This window comes from Rissa tridactyla, chromosome 2 (genome assembly GCF_028500815.1).
Source record: "Rissa tridactyla isolate bRisTri1 chromosome 2, bRisTri1.patW.cur.20221130, whole genome shotgun sequence".
Classification (NCBI taxonomy): domain Eukaryota; kingdom Metazoa; phylum Chordata; class Aves; order Charadriiformes; family Laridae; genus Rissa; species Rissa tridactyla.
The window spans coordinates 91,751,416-91,769,695 of NC_071467.1; the positions used below are offsets into that span (position 1 = coordinate 91,751,416).

General features: G+C 42.9%; 1 protein-coding gene across 2 annotated transcripts in view; it reads right to left on the bottom strand.

Moving 5' to 3' along the window:
• Positions 1 to 7,318: 7,318 nt before the first annotated feature.
• DUSP22 (dual specificity phosphatase 22) overlaps positions 7,319 to 18,280 on the bottom strand; it is a 45,482-nt gene continuing 34,520 nt past the window's right edge. For both annotated transcript variants that reach the window (XM_054190485.1, XM_054190486.1), the window contains exons 5-7: positions 15,624 to 15,698; positions 14,009 to 14,180; positions 7,319 to 11,151 (exon numbers count right to left, since the gene is read on the bottom strand). In XM_054190485.1, the coding sequence (XP_054046460.1) occupies positions 10,966 to 11,151; positions 14,009 to 14,180; positions 15,624 to 15,698 (433 nt within the window). In that variant the 3' untranslated portion in view covers positions 7,319 to 10,965. The remainder of the gene's footprint in view (positions 11,152 to 14,008; positions 14,181 to 15,623; positions 15,699 to 18,280) is intronic.

Here is an 18,280-nt window from a genome sequence, read left to right on the forward strand (position 1 = left end):
CACTAACCCAGGCCACTACTAACCCCATTAAGCTCAGGTTATCTGTTCTGTCTCTTCACCTTCAGGGTCTTAACAAGCATGCACCGTGACTGCCCAACACACCAACAGTGACAGCAACTGAGAATCGTTGGTGCAAAGCTCTAGAAGACTGTAGGAAAAAGAGAAATTTGATGACACCCCAGAGTCATACAATGACTGCCAGCTTTTCTTTTCCATTACATTTTATGTGTTACTTTCAAAGGCAATCACAGCGGACATTTGCATAAGTCAAACAACTGTCATGTTTATCTTTCAAGCCGTCAGGTGCCAGGAGGATTTTAAACACACCGCCTTGCTGGAAGTTTTTTTGAAAGCTTAAGATTAGGCTATAGACCACCAGTAGTCTTGTTTAAATAAATTAAATTACCCCTCTCTAGAATGTATCCTTCATAAAATCTTCCCACACCTAACTATTGTTGACAGGTGGAAGGGAAGGTGTATCATCGTAGAGGTCTTCCTTTTTCTGACTCCTACGACTTCCTTCCAGGAATGACTTTGCATCTGCAGGGCCTAATAAAAATCATCCCTGAAACGTGAAGCTCCTGTTTCCTAAAGCCGCAACAACATACGACAGATGAAGAATACCGATCACCCCTGCTTTGAAGGGTGGCTAAAAAGCAAAACTGCCCAAAGCATCGTTGACTTCTGAAAATGTGCATTAAAGGCTTATCTTAGGATTGCACTCCATGTTTAAAGCTTCCCCTCCGGGTCTTCAGGCTAATCCTCTCCTGAACAGAACACGCTCGATATTACCGATGCACAATCAGCTCCCGGTTGCCTGGGGTACGGCTTATCCAGTTTGCCAGTAAACCACGCCATGGGTCTGTGCTCAGCCCAGCCTGAGCTGGGCAAGGTCACCAGCTTCGCCCTGGCCCGGCCCTCTGCATTGAGACCCGACTGCGCCCGAGATCACGAGCTGTCAGGGAAGCCAGGGCAAGCTGTGTGTTGAAGCAGAGAGCCCGCCGGGGTGCACAGGCGGGCAATGCTCATCACCGTGCAGGTTTTACTCTCAGTGGTGGACACACAACCCTATTTATTACCATTTCCCAGGAGAAGATGGCCGTTACGTGCAACTTCGTTGTCAAATATTCCCTTCAGGCACCATCTTGGTAGCTTCTATTGAAATGGGGTTTCTAGTGTCTCATCCTGTCCCTTCTCAAACAAATGTGCTCCTTAACCGCAATCTAGTGCTACTTGCAGAAGCTCTTGCTTGCTTTAATTGCAACCGGTTGCTTAAAATACCCACTGCCCATTTGCCCTCCATCTCCCCCTGACACACACATGGGTGGAAATTCTCTTGCTCAGAGGTTCACGGGACTTCATGAAATGTGAAATTAGAATATGGCTTGTTTGAAACAACTACTAGTGCCTTTCTTCTGTGGCCCACAAAGCATTCTTGTAACCAAAGCCACAAAAAAGGAGGTATTTTTAAATGAGCCGTGCGGATTGATTCACTGATTACTGTCTCTTCCTCCCCATTATTGTTTCCCATCAGAGCCAGCAAATTACTCTCAGAGCACTCACCAAACCATACTCTCCCTACTCTTACCTTGGCTATTTCCGCAGCCCGGCCCTCACATGGGTTATTTTCAGCTAGGTAAATCATCTATTAGTTTCTAACCACTCTAATATATGTGCTGCAGATTAGAAGTGGATAAAACTGTTCGACTTTGTTGAACGAATGAACAGCACAGAGTCCAGCGACCGTCTTCATTCAGTCTTGAAGAGAGGGAGGGAGGCCTGGAGGGGCTAAACCAGTCTGAATCACCCAGCTTAGTGCTGGAGGCAACCATGGAGAGATCAAGGAGACCTTGGCCATCAGTAGAAAGACAGAGGCTTCTCCAACACACAGTTTGCATCTACTCTGGTTGGAATTTAAAGGGAGTTTTCCTTTTTAACTGAGGTGCTCGCAGCAGGCACTGCAAGCTCCCCAACACTGCTCGAAGTTCAATGTGTTTCAAGGCACCGAGGCTCCCAAATCACTCAAACTGAGGAAGGGAGGGTCAGTCCCCACGTACTGACCTTCCCCCAGAAATGACCTGAGAAGCCGCGCTGACTGCATTTCACACAAGTGCAATGTGTTCAGAGAAGAAAAGCTAAGTCAAGGGGGAGTCCCTTCCTCTGCTGCCTGGAGTTTCCAAGCTGTCTTTGGAAATGAATCAAATTCATGTCTTCCATGAAACAGTCCAAAAGTAGCAGCAGCAGCTTGGCCAAGGAGGCACTAATTTTGTTCCTCCTCCCGTTCTGCCAGAACAGCTTCTACTAGATGTATTCGCCATATGCACTTTCTTTCCAGAACAAGCCTAGGGGAAAATCAGGACATCACTTTTTTCTGTCATCGTAACCATATATCCCAAGTATAGGAAACAGCGGAGTTTCCCGTTCGGTTTTTTTTGGTTTTTTTTTTTTTTTTTTTTTTTTGCCTGCAGACATTTTCCTGGAGTGCATGGAATGTATCTCAGCACATGTATCACCAGCCCTTACCACGTTCCCTTTAGGTATGCCAATGCTTTAAATTTTTCCATATGCTATTCCTCCTCCACTTGCCCTCCCCCGCCCCCCATCATTCTTGACATCACAGTCACACATCCCTACCATTTAATTTTTACCTGAGATTTTATGTTCAACCCGTGGGATGAATTTTGTCTAGGGCAGTCATGACCAGAATTGCTCTGGACCTCTTCTGCTTCACTCCATCTTTTCCCACATAGAAATGACGACACCTGCATTTTGTGTAACTCACGCTGAAATACAGCGGCTGGTACCTGGGGAATCAGACCTTGATTTTTCCCTATTCCCACCAACTCCCAACCACCATCCTGTGCAGCACAGCACTTCCTATGCAGGTGGGACTGAGGCGTTGAGAAGAAGCAAGAAGCCACCACAGCTTCTTGCTCTGGTTCAGAATCTCTCTGTCACAAAGGTATTTTAACACCACTCCGATGAAGGGCGGAGACATTTAACAATACACAGCCAACGCTGATGCAGTGCTTTTCATCCGGGGCTTCGCAGAGCTATACCAGGGAAAGTCATAACACTTCTTCCCCATTTTATTGGGAAAGTGAAGCAAACCAGAACTGAAGCAACTTGCCTAGTCATAGGGCAAGTTGTAGGAGATTTGGGAAGAGAATCCCAAATGCTTCTCAGTGCAGCATTTTATGGATTGGGCAAAGGCGGCTGACTCAACATGCCTTCTTGATAAGCCAAAACCACAAGACTTTTGCATGAAAAAGGACTATTGAACTCCCTATAGCCTGTCTCACTGCATCGCAGGTGCTCTTATAAACCTTTCTACGCTGTTTTGGAAATTTACGTGCATATTAGTGATGTACAGTCGTAAGGGAGAAAAGCTCAGCTAGAAAGATGTGAGGTCTCACAAGACAAACATTTCCTCCAGTGTAATCAACTTGATGTAAGGTGACCACCCTGGGAAAATGAAGGCCAACTCTAAACACGTGAGAAGCCCCACCTCAGTCCCTTGAAAAGAAAGTACGGTTGAGGAAGCGGAGGAGTATTTAAGACCACTCCAGTGACAGCAAATTCCAGAGTGCACTCGCAGTGAATTAGTACATTACAAAACCCACCAGGGTGTATTATAGTATTGTGACAAACCTTTTCCCATTCCTCCCCCAAACTGACTACTGGTGGTTAACTTTAGAGTCATACAGCCTTCCCCAGCTGGGGAACACGAGAGGTATACTTGCACAGCCATCAAGATCTGCAGAAATGCAAATGGTTTTCAGTATTCTCAAACAGAAGAGCCATTTTTTTTCTGGGGTAAATGGTAGCAGAGGTCAGTAAAAGCCCACCCAGTTCACTTGTGTGCAACAGGGGCACCTTCCGCATCTTGCAAACGGGCTCAGGCTGTAGACTTGTGCAAAAATGAGGCTTTACTCAGAGGACACAAGCTGTTGCATGACATACCCTACCTTCCAGCAGAGGAATGGGGATCTTTATCAGCTCTGATAAGAACCTCACTACAAAACAGACGTTATCAAGTAAATAAGCTACCTAAGAACAGAAGAATCTCATTTCTAAAATCTGAGGATTTGACCAAAGCTTGCATAGCACTCAGGTTGGGTTTTTTATTGTTTTGGGTTGCTTTTTTTGCCTTTTCTTTTGAGACATCCAGGGATTACCTAAGTAGTTTTGCTGGGAGAGTTACATGCTGCAGACTTACTTGCAAAGACTTCCAAAATGCAATCCTTGGGAAAACTTGCAGTGAGCATGCATAAACACAGACATAATTCTGACATCTTCAACACTTACTTTCTCTAAACACAGGGCAGAGTTTTCCCCTACTTCCAAGCTTTCAACGAAGTCCCACCTTGCCTCAAAAAGTGAGGAATAGAGAGAATCAAGCAAAACGCTGTTTGCAATCAGTAACCTGCACAGGATGCTGGTCCACCAATGAACGTTGCTTTTTGGCATACAAATAAGAGTTAAATATCCCTTTTTAATTTTTCAAATGTCAGGTTCAACGCTGCCATGGATCAGCGTTACTTTTTCAAAACATCCAGTGCTGTACAGGAACCAGACTGCCACTGAAGATGGCAACATCCACAGAAGTCACGGCAGGCTTGGCAAACAACCACCGCCACCAGAACGGGACACACGCACAGAGTTGTATTTGTTAATATAACCAATTAAATCAGCAAGCTTGTAACATAAGCTTTTTTCATTATAACACATTTACAGGAAATACATTGTTTGCAAGCCACACATTGGCACTCACTTATCCTGACTCAAGAGCTCTGGGATAAATAGCAGTTATTTAAAAAAAAAAAAATCACACAGAAAATAAAAAGGGAAAAGGAGGGAAAGAAGGGAAGAGATTCAAGAAATGGTAACAAAAATCCCATCCCCTGCACCTGGCAAATTAAATAAAAACTCACTTGCCTTCAGAGAAAGAAGGGAAGGAAGGAGAATCAGAACTCAGACTTTCAAAGGGTCCACTTGTAAACACATCTGCCCAGATCTAAAGTCGTTCTTGGCTAATGCCTTTGTGAATAGATGACCAAGCGAGCAAATAACTTAAAACCACTTTGCACTTCAAGTAGCTTGGATGTCTTGGTTCTGATCTCTCTGTTCATAGTTCAATGAATAATTAAGGGTACAAACCTGCACATTCATAATTGTCTCAACTAAAATGGAAACTAGGTGCAGGTCTGGTTGAAAAATCCCATTTTTTGAGACTGCTTGCAAATTAATTTTAATCAGCGTGTTCAGCTCACGCAAGCAGAATTAAGTCTCCTACAAGGACTGAGCTATGCAGTAGTTCAAATGGCAAAAAGGCACTTCATTAGATGCCTGCTCCTCATAATTACACTAGAAAGTACATGGAAATTACAGGAAGTCATCTTGCTACTCACAAGCCACTCAGTTTTGGTAAACTGCAGTTTGCATAATTCACTAGAGCAAAGCACGCATTCAGACGTGCATAAAGAAGAATTTGTTCCCTGGGTGCGGGAGGAATACTACTACCGGACAGCGGCTAAACGTAGCTATGAAACGGTTAAGCACACAGGAGCTGGGGCACGTGGAGAACAAGAGCCACATTGAAAGCTCTGCGAGAACACAGTGTGAAAATAGCTGTTTCTGTCGCATGCTTTGTGTCTCCAGGGGTTTCTACAGAAACCCTGTACAGTGCAAGATCATCTTCCTCATGCTGTCTAATATTTTCTAGAGATCATCATCATTTTCCAGTACAATCTTCTTGAGGAGGTGGAAGGACTCTCATAATTTGCTGGTAAAGCCCAAACTCCTCATCAGGTTATGAGCACAGCAAAGGCCACGCGGGTTTGCTCTCTGGTTCCCTCAGCTTATTGCACGGTGGGACAGGGCTACATGAATCAAATCAGAACTGCCATTTTCTACAACTCATGAGTGTTACATATAACATAGAATGAAATGAGATGTACAGTTGGGAACAGTGTATGGCACCGCGGTTGCAGCACAATTTTTACATGTGATTTGGATAAAAATTGCCCTTGAGAGGTGCCAAGCAGTCAAAAGGAAGACAAAGCAGCAGTGCATTTTTCATTTGGAAACTGCTGTTTTCCTCTGGGGTAGCGGGGGAGCCTCCTCTAAAACTTAAAGAGATTTTCCTAGTTCACAAGGGTTTATATTTTAAACACGTTTTCTGTCGCATCAATGCTCTAGCACATACACCTAAGACACTGCTACAGCTAACAGGAGAACAGAGGTAATTACACTACTAATTCAAGCCTCACACAGCAGGCTGCACTGAATTTAAAGTCTTTTCATAGAAAAATAGGAAAGGGACTGAACCATGCAGTGATAAAATCAGAGCCACCCGACTTACACCGAAGTCGAACTGAAATACATTATGAACAAGGTGCATTTGGCACATTCAAAGTTGTCTACAGACCCATTAACTTTATTCTAGCGGAGGATATTATTAGTTAGTTGAATCCCTGGGTTATCCCTTTGGAAGCTTCCACACATTCCCAGCAGTCTATAAACTAACAAGAGGTGGGAGGGGGAGGAGAGGGCAAAAAGAAGAGACCCAAAACCCCATTGGGCCTGACCATCTAACTTTGCCTTCATGATGGGAGTCCCACTGCAAGAACAAAGTTCAGCCTTCACCAACAACTAGAGTGGCCATGAGACCTGGCTACTTAGGCATGACTGATCATACTTTCAGGTTGGTAGGGTTTTTTTTTTTTTGTTGATTGTTCAAATGCCAGAATTACCCTCTTAGCAAAGGTAGTGTCAAACCAGAAATTCAGTGTGTTATCTGTGGGAATTTAAATGGGGCTTTTTGCCCCCCTTACACTGTAAGTTTTATTTTTTTTCCCTCCGCAGGAGTCATCATCTGCCACTTACATCAGCTTCCTCTGACAAACTACTACTGAGAGCCTTGAGACTTGGCTGTCTGTAAACCAGCCGAGTTTTACAGTTAACTAAGCCCCAAACCACTGTGCTATGGGAAAAGAATGTATTTCAGAAGAATACAAAAATTTGGATTCACCACTTACCCTGTTGCAATGATGATGGGCCAGCAGCAATAAGAGAGCAACATGCAACATCCTCTTGTGGGACTACTATCAAGAGATGCTTGTGCTGCAGATTCTTGAACTCACCTGAAAGAACTTGGTGAAGAGAGGGGAAATCAAGAAGTCTGTGTGCAGGAGAAAAAAGTACTCTAAATACCAAAATGAGTTCGCCTTGTGCTCTTACTGTACTTACAAGGATGCAAACAGTGAGTAGAAATCTTCCAGAGACTATTATTTATTTCAAGAAATACACAAGCAGATCAGGTGTTAACATTTACTTTTATTTATAAAAAAATTGTAGAACGTATTAAATACAAACATTTGGAAAAAGCAATCAAGGCTTCGCTAAGATGCCCAGGAAGAGGAAGACAGAGAATCAAGAAGCTTACCAGGTTTAGAGTTTTTAAACTAGCTGAAGTAATTACTATAATTTTTCACTGACTTCTTTATAGGCAGTGGCCATTATAGCAACCAATGTTATTACTGTCCTCTTTAAAAAACAGAGATATGATTTGCCATATCTTCCCACTCAACCACAAAATGTAAGGAAGCAACTCTTTCCAGGTTAAAAATCAAGGTAATAAATACTAATGCATTTACCCATTACCTACATTGTGTAACACTAAACGTTTGTTTATAATCACACATGGATATCAAGTTTAGCCCCCCAAAAATCAATTTACATTTCAAATCTGGATATCCAATAAGGTGTTATAAACTTCATACATTTTCCAGTGAACATCAAAATGAGGACAATGTTTTGAAGCACGGGAACAAAATAACTGAATGCATCATCTACACTACAAAGACCAGCTATTAAGAGGTGGACTGGGGTCTAGTCATGTTCCAGATACCTGGGAAGTCCTACAAACTGCCACTGAAAGGCTGGTTGGAAGACAAATCATGTCACGTCCTCAGTCTGTGTTAGCTTCTCTCGCTTTCTAAAAGGCCAAAGGTGAGACCTGTAGCTACTCTCTCTTCCACACCTTGTGAACTATCATTCTGCTCCCTACATGGACAAACGAGAACCACGTTTTCTTAGACTGCTGTTGCTCTTTTACGGCTTTTAAATGCGGTATGCAGTACATACAGACCATCGAACAAGATGTAGAAGCCAGAGACTACAGACAGTACCTCTTCTGACTTTTTAAAAGAGGAAGCACTTCCACTTGCTGAGAATATGGCACTCTCTCCATCTTCCTGCTTTACCCTGTATCTGCTTTTGAGCTGCAGCATAACGCACACTGACGTGGCTATATGGCCCTAAAGACAAATTCAGTTCTAGAAAAAAAAAATACTAAAAAAAATGCTGTTTGTGGGACTGACTCTTTAGGGATAACCAAGCTATTAAAAAATAGCCAGCACAGAATAATCTTGGACACACGATCATTAACAGATGTCTCCCGTTCTGCCTTGTATTTGTCAGAACGGAAAAAAGAATAGTCAACTTACCAGCACTCATAAGGTTACTACCACAAGGACGAGAGTGCCAAAAGTGTTACGGGATACATAAGTGCTGGCAAGTCAGCTACAGGATGGACTGACCGGAGACCTGCAAGAGCATAGGCAGAGCGCTTCTGAAGCTGCACTACACATCCTATCAGGAGTAGAGGGTTGAAGAAACGGGCCAGTATCCTGAACATGTGTCAGACCCTGTTACAGAGGAAAGTGTTTTCCCAATTACCGCATCTGCCCTCAGAGCACAGAGGGGACTGTCAGCGCGGGCACTGCTCTGCTGGAATTCCTAAACAGACAATTATTTGCAGATCAACGTCTTTGAGAAAAGCCAAATACTTCTGTTACCAGGCAAACACAGAGCACTTGCTGGGTGTCCCAAATAGGTAGTGGTTAATTTAGCTACAAGCTTGAAAACAAAGTCAATTCCAGCACTTTTCCCAAATCCAGCAGCATCCCTTACTGCAACACAGACACGATTATCCTGCTCTCGCTGTGTTCAGTACACTTAAAGCCCTTAGTGCAATGAGAACCCTGATGAAGGCCTGGACTCAGATGAAACGGTCAAGCCGGTTCCACCCCATTCCCTTTTTTTCCTTTTTGGCAATTACTGATATGCAAGATCCATATTTCACAAGCCATAACATATATTTTTTTAAAGATACTTAACAACAGATATTAAACAGCCAGAGCTTACTTGACCCCAAAAGCCTTGCTCCCATCCAAAGAATTCACTGCCACCCAAAGCAAGCAGGAAATCACCTGAAGAAGAATTTCATGAAGGGATGGGAGGTCAGAGTACCAAAGAAACTGAAAGAGACAACAGCCTATTTAGTATGCTGACTGCTTCTCGCTCAGTGCTCAGCTTTTAGCATGATATACACACCACACTTAAACAAGTGAGGGGGGTTTTTTGTTTCTCTTTTTTAAATATCCTGGCTGATTGGGAGGTGTTTTTTATTTTCTGTAATCTTCAAGAAAAACAGGCCTTTCAGCCTCTGAGTCAAAGATAAGAAACCATGATCTTGGCATCAGTGCCACCCCCCCATTACACGATCGGAAATCAATACGCTGCCCAGCATCCCTGGTGACATATTTGAAGTTACACTCTTCGAATACACTTGAGTCAGGCAATGGCTCCATTCCAGAAACGCACAATGTTACCAAGAGCAGAATACAGACCCTAGTTTTAACCTAGTTTAAAATATATTTTACAAAGACATTCCTACAAATCTGATCACCGCAAAATATATAGTGGTTTTAAAATGGCAGAAAGTTGAAGTCAAACAACTCAATTTTTAAACCAGTGAGAAATATGGGCAATTTTAAAAGAAAACAATAGAACTCTCAAGTACAGACATTTGTGAAATATACATGCGCACACACACTCTCGCACACACACACCCCCTCCCACTTACTTCACTCAGTGTCAGATTAAGATTACACAAGGCAATTTTCAAGGTTGCATTTACAACCACAATGACAAGAACAGCATTTTTGAGGTAGCTGAAGTCAAAGAGCAAACCACAGCACAAGCAAAGAAACAGGTGCTCGCACTCACACCGAGCCCACTCTTTGGAGACACGTTATCATGTGCGCAGGGGCGTGTGTTGAAGAGGCACGTGTTCCACGGGGAATGAAGTTCAGCGGCACTGGAGACCTGATAAACTATTCTCCAGAGAAGCTTATGTTGGGAGACCAGATGCACAATCAAGGGACCACGGCTTAAATCACTGCACATCAGCTGAGCTGTGTAACAGTCTCAGTGCTCTTGGACTGTGGCAGTTCTACCGACAGCTCTGTCTCACGTGCACTGAAGCAAGTACAGCTGTGGCAGTTGAAGGTGTTATTACTCAGAGCTGTCTGTCCCACTTCTCTCCTAGATGCTACTGTTGGTAGAAAGGTACGCGTACCCATATCTCGCCTGCTCCAGTTTGCAGCCTAGCATTCAAGTTCAAGCCCACCCCCACAGTATTACCTGCCAATGGACTGCGAACAGGAGCAGCAGAGACACGGACTTGAGTTCCCTTCTTCAGGTGCAATAATATTTTTGCCACGTTAATAGTGCAGAGACGTCAAACTGCCACAGCTTGAATCACCAGACTTCATCTCTCAGAGCCCTTTGCTAGCCTACAATGAAAGGAGTTGAGCTAACCTCACAGCAAATGCCAGGCAATGTGGGCATAAGGGGATAATAGCTGTGGCCGGCTGACAAACTGGCTCAGCTACAGTAACTGGATCGTCTCTGGACACACAGAGAGCTTGATCCTGCCCAAATTATAAAACTGTGTGAAACACACTCACACACACACACACATAATGTAGTATTTTCATCAAGAAGCTTTCTACAAATCAACTGTTTGCATGATTACTGCTGAGTCTTGAAGATGGGATGGAAATTATGGCAAGATGTTTTTCAAAGGTAGAAAGAAGAAAAATCAACCTCCTACGATTAGGTCTCTGTTGTGTAGTTACTGTATGAGAGAGACGGCACAGATGAGAAGTTGTTATTCCACTGTCTTCCTCCAGTATTCTGCTGCAACTCTGCCTGCTCTTTATATTTGCTCAGAAGATTTTTGGCTTCTTGCAGATCCTGAGAAGAGTTTTCCCCGTATTCTTCTTTCAGCCACTGCCTGAACTGCAGAAATTGAACACACATATACAATATGATGAAACAATAACATGAGACTGATGCAGAGGTAATACTCCCTCCCGTCCTACAGAATTTCAAGAGCCTTTAAGAACACAAGTAGTTTAAAGAAGAGTGCTCCAAATATTACATGTCCTTCAATACCAGCACAGAATACATAAGCACAGGAACACACATTTGAAATCACAGAGATCCCTTATATCCCCTAAAATGACACACTTGCTCAACAGCTTGGCTGACTGGAGTAAAACGGAGTAAGAAACACCCACCAGGCAAGTCCTGGACTTAAAAGCACCCTCTTCCTGTTGCATATACAATGAGATGAATAAGCATGGGAGCTAATATTGATCAGCCAACTCGCCCAAGTCACAACAGGCCACAAAAAGGATGAAGATCAGAAAGTGAAGCACTCATCTGGGGTCTTTCAACCTGAGCCCACAAACTACGAAGTAGTAAAAAAGCATACTGTAGATAATCAGGAAAGGTATCTTTTAGAAAGAAAAAGACCAGGAGCTTTAAAAGCTATACAATAGGACCCTGTATGTTATTGATACAAATAACTGAATATGGTACACGGTAACAGATGTACCAGGTCCAGCTGAAGGTCAGTCTCTGTATCCTCGCATGAGAGTAGCCAGGCAATGGCAAGGCAATAATGCTGCGACCTCTACCCTGCTCATTTCTTAAGCTTCTAGCAATTTTCAGCTCAGGCACTTTCAGAGGCTGAGGCAGTATCTTTGTGTTTGATAACAAATAATGAATTTTTCTGACATGAGATCACTTTCTGAATCACCAAATTTTTGCCACAAGATATCTGGATGCCAACAAGCTCTATAAGCATATATTGTATAAAACCCCCTCCTTTTCCTTGACTGGGACCTGTCAATTGACAGCTCTCTCACATAACAGGGAAGAGCGGAAATCATGCCTGTTCACTTTCTCTATTCCACTCAACTTTATAGACCTTTATCATACCCTTCTGTCATTTCTTTGCCAGTTGAAGAATTTGAGTCCACTTAGTCATTCTTGACAATCTTGTTGCTCCGCTCTGCACACAGAGCCCAACTGTTCTGTCCCAGTGGGGATAATATTCCTGTGGTCATTTTTCAAGCCTTAACTTTCATAGCTTTGTCCTGTTCGGGGCTCATGGACAGCTTTATCCATAAGACCATTTACTAGGACATTGGGAGACAAGACCTCACCACAGTTACTCCCTCCCATTCCTAAAAGATCATAAAGTTCCGAGTCAAATCTGAAGCCTCAGGCTACCACTTAGAAGTTTGGAATCGGTGCAAACCATGTTACGACCTTAGGGACCCCTTCCTGTAAGATCAAGATCTAAAAGAGCCCATTCCAGAAACCCCACAGGATACCACCCTACAGTGGCACAGCAAAACACCCATGCTGCTGAAATCAGAAAAAAGTTCACGCCCTTGGCAGATGGCATTATTCCACTGAAATCAGGTGTGTAAACAGACACCTGCTAAGGATGTGGTTGCTGTTAAGAGACAGTAGGAAACTACAGCGCAACCAGTGACTACAGGTGGATATTTCTTTTTTGCAACCTACTGCCTCCCCCTCAGTGAAAAAAGGCAGAATGTGCCGTCCATGGTGGATGAAAAAAAGAGACGTTACTGTCTTTATCAGGCTATTTGCATATAGCCTTAATTGTCACTGCTGTTAGCCCAGACCAATTAGAGTAGAAATGACTGTAAGGGAGGAAGGAGACAAGTCTGGAAAGTCCCCCTCTGACTTTTGTCTCTTAAAAATCGGTTACTCTACCATTTACGCCAGTTCCAAACGATCCAGGAAACATTCAGTTAAATATTAAAAAAAACACAAATATTTACAGTTGCAAACTGCATCATGCAAAACAAATGGTAATTTCTAAACTCTGAGCTTTCTGCAGCAGAATGACAGGAATGGAATAAAAAAAAAAACACACAACAAAAAAAAAAACAAACCAACATCCTTTGCCTTATGTATTTTGCTTTCCGATTTTGGTTTGCCTTTGTTGTCGTTGGTTTTTAATAAGCACAATAGGCGCAAAAGCCCAGAGAACAGCAACATGCTGAGCAATGGAAAACAGAGGGGACAGCCAGAGCAGGTTGTCATAAGTGGAAGTCACCGATCACCCACGGAGAGCAGGTCTTTTGCGTGGGATGGTTCTTTTTTGGAGTAAGAAACTAATTTTTGCTTTATGAAAACCACCTTGCAGTCTTACTGTTCCCTCAATTCTCTTAGTCCTACAAAGCCTTCAAAGGCTAAGAAGAAAAAAAGGGTCAGATTTGAGACTGTTCTACACATCAGAAAATTTATTAAGTCTCAGCCACAGAAGGTGGGGGAGAACACAACACAAACTAGGTTCTCATTACGACTTAACTCCTGGATAGCAAAGATTTCTGATTATGATTTCTTTTCCTGCTCACTATTCCAAATAAAGGTACTGGGGGGAAACCACACTATTTTTATGCAACTGGTACTTATAGGTTGGTCTTTCTGCTGCATTCTGAGGAACTCAGTCTTTAGTTTTTACCCCTCTAAAGGTGTCAGTCTTGTATTATGTCTTAGCATACATGAAGCAATCCCTGGATTGAAAGCACAGCTGGGCAGGAGGTGTATTTAGATGTTGTGCATTGTCTCTTCTCCCATCCAGCATTCCCTGATACCTTCAGTTCTATTCGCACCTCCCATGTGGAGAGGGCTTCGCAAAGAAGCCATTCCCTCAAAGAAAAACAGGGAGTCAGATAAACCACCCAGGCCTCAAAATAATGAGAAATAGCCCATGATCTGAAATTTAGGCTTGTGTTGTGTTTCACAGCTCATTTGTCTGTAGTGCGTTTACCTGATCAACATCATGTTTTTCAAAGTCCTGTAGCTGCCTCTGAAAGCCCATGTTAGGATTGGCACAGGATCTTGCTGCGCGGACAACAGACAGTGCATCTTCCCAACCAAAGTCTGTGATGGTCATGATGTAGGCAACCACCAACGTTACACTCCTGGAGACACCTGCAAGGCTGCATGAAAAAGGAGGTGCAATAAATTGAAGTAGTGCTGTACTTTATCTATCACAGTTGAAAGCATCCCTTCCCAGCATCATAGCAGACTGCTGTGTTACTTGCCACCAGGAAGAAAATTACACTATTTGAATTAAAAGGTTGTGGTGCTGCTTTTTCAAATGCATCAGAACAAACCTATGACAATGTCGAGAAAGTGGGTTCTGAGTAGTAATTCATAAGAGACTGCAAAGAAAGAAATAAGTATTAAGTCTGCACAAAACCAGGGGACAGTGTACACATTTTAAGTTAGATTTGGTTTTTAACAAGCTGGAAATGTCACCCACTTTCTTCTGCCTGTATAGATAAGAGCAGTGAAATAAGACCGTTCCCTCTCCACCATGAATCAAGGCTTCAATTTCATGGGGCTGAAATGAACTTTAACTGAACTGTTAAAGTACGTGTCTCTGGTTGCTTGAGCTCTTTTCTCTTTCTGCTATCGATGCACTGTGCAACTTCAACTCTCAATACTCCAGTTTCCCCAACGTGAAACACTGGGATAAAGTAAGAATCGTTCACTATTACTGGTTTGACAGCGCTGGAGAAAAAAAAAAACCCTCACAACCACTACTATTGTGAGTATTAAGAATGTGTTTGAGTTACATTTGTGCCAGACTTTCACTTAGCATATCGAGAACATTTTGTGCTTTTGAAATGCTTCAGAAACTTAAATATTTGTGTTTTTTAAAATTCTATCAGAATTCAGACAAATTATCCCTGTTTTACATACATACATGGAGACTGACCAAATGACTTTTGCACAGCCCTATCATGAGTCAGGAGCAAACTGAGGATTTATGCTCAGGGCCTGCATACAAGTCCAGTGTTCAAACCACGAGATGACTCTGATTACAGATATAGACTCAGATATGTCACTTGGACATACAGCACAAAGACTACAACCGATAGCAGAGCAAGAAAAAACCCAGGGTGGGATTTCCTTTTCTATTCTCTACAGTCCCAGAAGCATCTCTCCAATCAGAGACTCGCTATTAACAAATGCAACGTCTGAATGCTTCAGCAGTCTAAAGAAAAAAAAAGAAAAAAAAAATCAATTTCTGTTCAGAAGAAAATTCTTTTTTAGCAACTCTGAAGTCACCAAAAAAGCTGTTATAGGAACTTGGATGGAAATCATCTTTCAAAATACAGGGATTAAAATAATGGGAAATAAATAATACGTCTCTAGTCAATGCATCTCTAGTCAACTACACTAGTGACTCAAAAGGCCTAGAATGAAGCTTTAATAGCATTTGCAAATCTTCTGGGGCTCTTCAAATAAAGGGGCCATTTCAGTCCAAGAGGATTGTAATATGGAGATGAACACTAACTTATCATTAAAATGATGAACATCCACTCAAGGTAGAGAAACCTTTAAGAATTTTTTTTAGCCAGTGGTATACGTACCAATGAACTAGGCAGCCTTCACCTGTAAGTCGGCACTCATGGATAAATTTGATGCTCTCTCTGAAATGCCTTGCCCTGAAAACAGAAGCAGAAGGGGAATAAAGAAAGTGCTCTATTTAGTAAAATCGCTACTTAGAAAGAGAGAAACAGACCCGAAAGCTCATTTAACGCTGTTTCTAGAATTTTGAACTGAAGACAGGTCATACAAGGTAAAAGTTAGTGTCTGCCAATGAAACACAATACTCACTGGCATAGTTATTCTCCACTCTACCCAAAGAGGAAATTGGTATCTTAGGTACTACAATGTGATAAACACTAACATTTTATTCTGATGACTGTCAAATCTGTATTTCACTTTGTGTTTTATTCCTCTTTAAACTAGCAACTTGGCCTCATATGTTCTTGCATATGCTCAGATGTCAAATGGAACTCAGCACAGCTACATAAACAGTTCTTAAGCTACATCGACTCTCACAAAGAGGCATCCGCTACCCACTATTCAAACTTAAGCTTAATTTTGACTTCACCTCCTCCTTCAAACCATGTACTAGGACACATCTAAACGTTACAATTTTCTTCCTTCAATATGAAGTCTTTCCCTTTTGCCCCTGCTATAAAAAAAAAAAAATCTCAGTTCAAGCCCTGGCTTCTTCAGCTCCTTCCACTCTCCTCCCCTCAGACTGCAGTACTTTTGCTAGCTGCCCTTATTCAGGGTCTTAGCCAACCCCGTCTACAGCCCACCTCTTTTTATAGCAGCGTAGGAGAAAATGTGGAGAAGATAAAGACTCAGTTTACAAACTTTAAGATTTGTACTCTCATTATCCTTTACACATGCCTCTTTGCTGTAAGTGGGGCAAGCCTGAAGGAAAGTAGTGGGCAGCTGTCATCATCTCAGCAAATCTGCAGTGTCACCTCTTTACCTCCCATCCCCAAGTTGCTCACCCTGCCTCTGCCTTTCAGACTGCAAAGCCTTTGGGGCTGCCTGCAACTTATCACGGATGCAAGCAGCACCTCTTAGTTCAACACAGCTGGTGTTCACTGTGGCCTTGGAGTGTTCTTGCAATTTAAGCTCCCAAGCAGCAGCAATGTGCACAACACAGAGGAGAGAGCTTCTTAAAGGGCGGTCAGCACCAGGCTTATTGGCAAAGACGGACCTGAAAGCACACTGCGCTCAACACCCATGAAACACAACGTCCTGTATTCAAGATGTTTCCCCTCTCAGGGTGAATATTATACCACAAGAGTAAAAGAAAAAAACCTCAGCCCAGCACCAGCAGCCACACAAAAATCAGGAATACCCACATAAAAGGAAGCTTTCCTTCCTGCCCAACAGTGCAGCTGCTGATACTATAAACACTCAGACCCAGAGGAGGACAGCAGTGATGCAACAGAGTGGCAGTGCCTGTGGAACTTGCAAAGGCAATGATGTCTAAGCTGAAATATCCATAAAGAGGAATCCCAAAGCCGAGGAATCCCTCTCCAAGGCAGTTCTTGCATCACTGGATACGGCATGGAGAATACAACTGGAGAAGAGTTGAGTGACTTATTTGGAAAAATCTCAAGGCATGATGCAACCCCAAGCTTTAGGACAGCACGTCAACCCAGGATTTTATGTTTCTCAAGAAACCAATCAAGTACATGGGATGAGTGAAGAAGCAGGAGGACGCCTTACAAATGTATTTCTACTCAGATTGCCACTCCAAAACATTTCCACTGTCTGAGTTCTAATAAACCATGGTGCTCAGACCTCCTGGAGGACGTAAGCAGCTCCACATAAGTGAGCTCAGAGGACAAATGAGACATTGGGCTGTGTGTGCAAGAAGCGTTGCTATTGCACAATGAATCACACAGAATCACAGAATGGTAGGTGTTGGAAGGGACCTCTGGAGATCATCTGGTCCAACCCCCCTGCCAGAGCAGGGTCACAGAAGCGATCCAGGAATTGCAGAAGTGATCAGAAACTGGCCCGAAGCAAAGGCTTTGGAATGCTACCTGTCCTGGTTCTGGCGGGGATAGGGTTAAATGAAGGAGCACTTATCCAAGATTGAATGGATTCAGGCAAATGAAACTTGGTTAGGGCTGGACTGACAACATCCCAATCTTCTCATACACCCATTTTTTCCTCTTTCTCTCTAGAAAGTCTGGCCAACAGCGCAGCTCCAAGCACCAGTGAATTCACTTCAGTGGTGTAGCACAAGGTTTGGTTAAACACTTCAATGCTTTGGTTTGAAAAATATCTGTGAATGAGCATAACACCTTTGCAAGGTACTAAATATAGCTAGCAGTGAACTCCATTCACTCAGTTTTATTCGCCCTTCCTTATTGCTGACACTTGGTCTGCTGAAACACTGTCAAGTGTAAGTGTTTACAGGCACTCATGAAAACGAGAAGAGAAATAGCCAAGTCCAGACTTCGTGCTGTTCTGTAGAACCATAGCCCCTCCTCGCCTTGAGTCAGAGAGAAGGAGAAATGTACTACTCCTCCACAACCCTATGGTATCTGAGTCTCTCATGAAAACTAAGATTGAGGACCAGTTAGCTGTGTGGCAAGGGCCAGACACAAAGAAGTATGGCAAGTCTTACATAAACCGCAAAACAGTTGATTACCATCTGTAACAGGAAAGCACTTGACAAATGTGTTGATTTGCAGCCTATTTG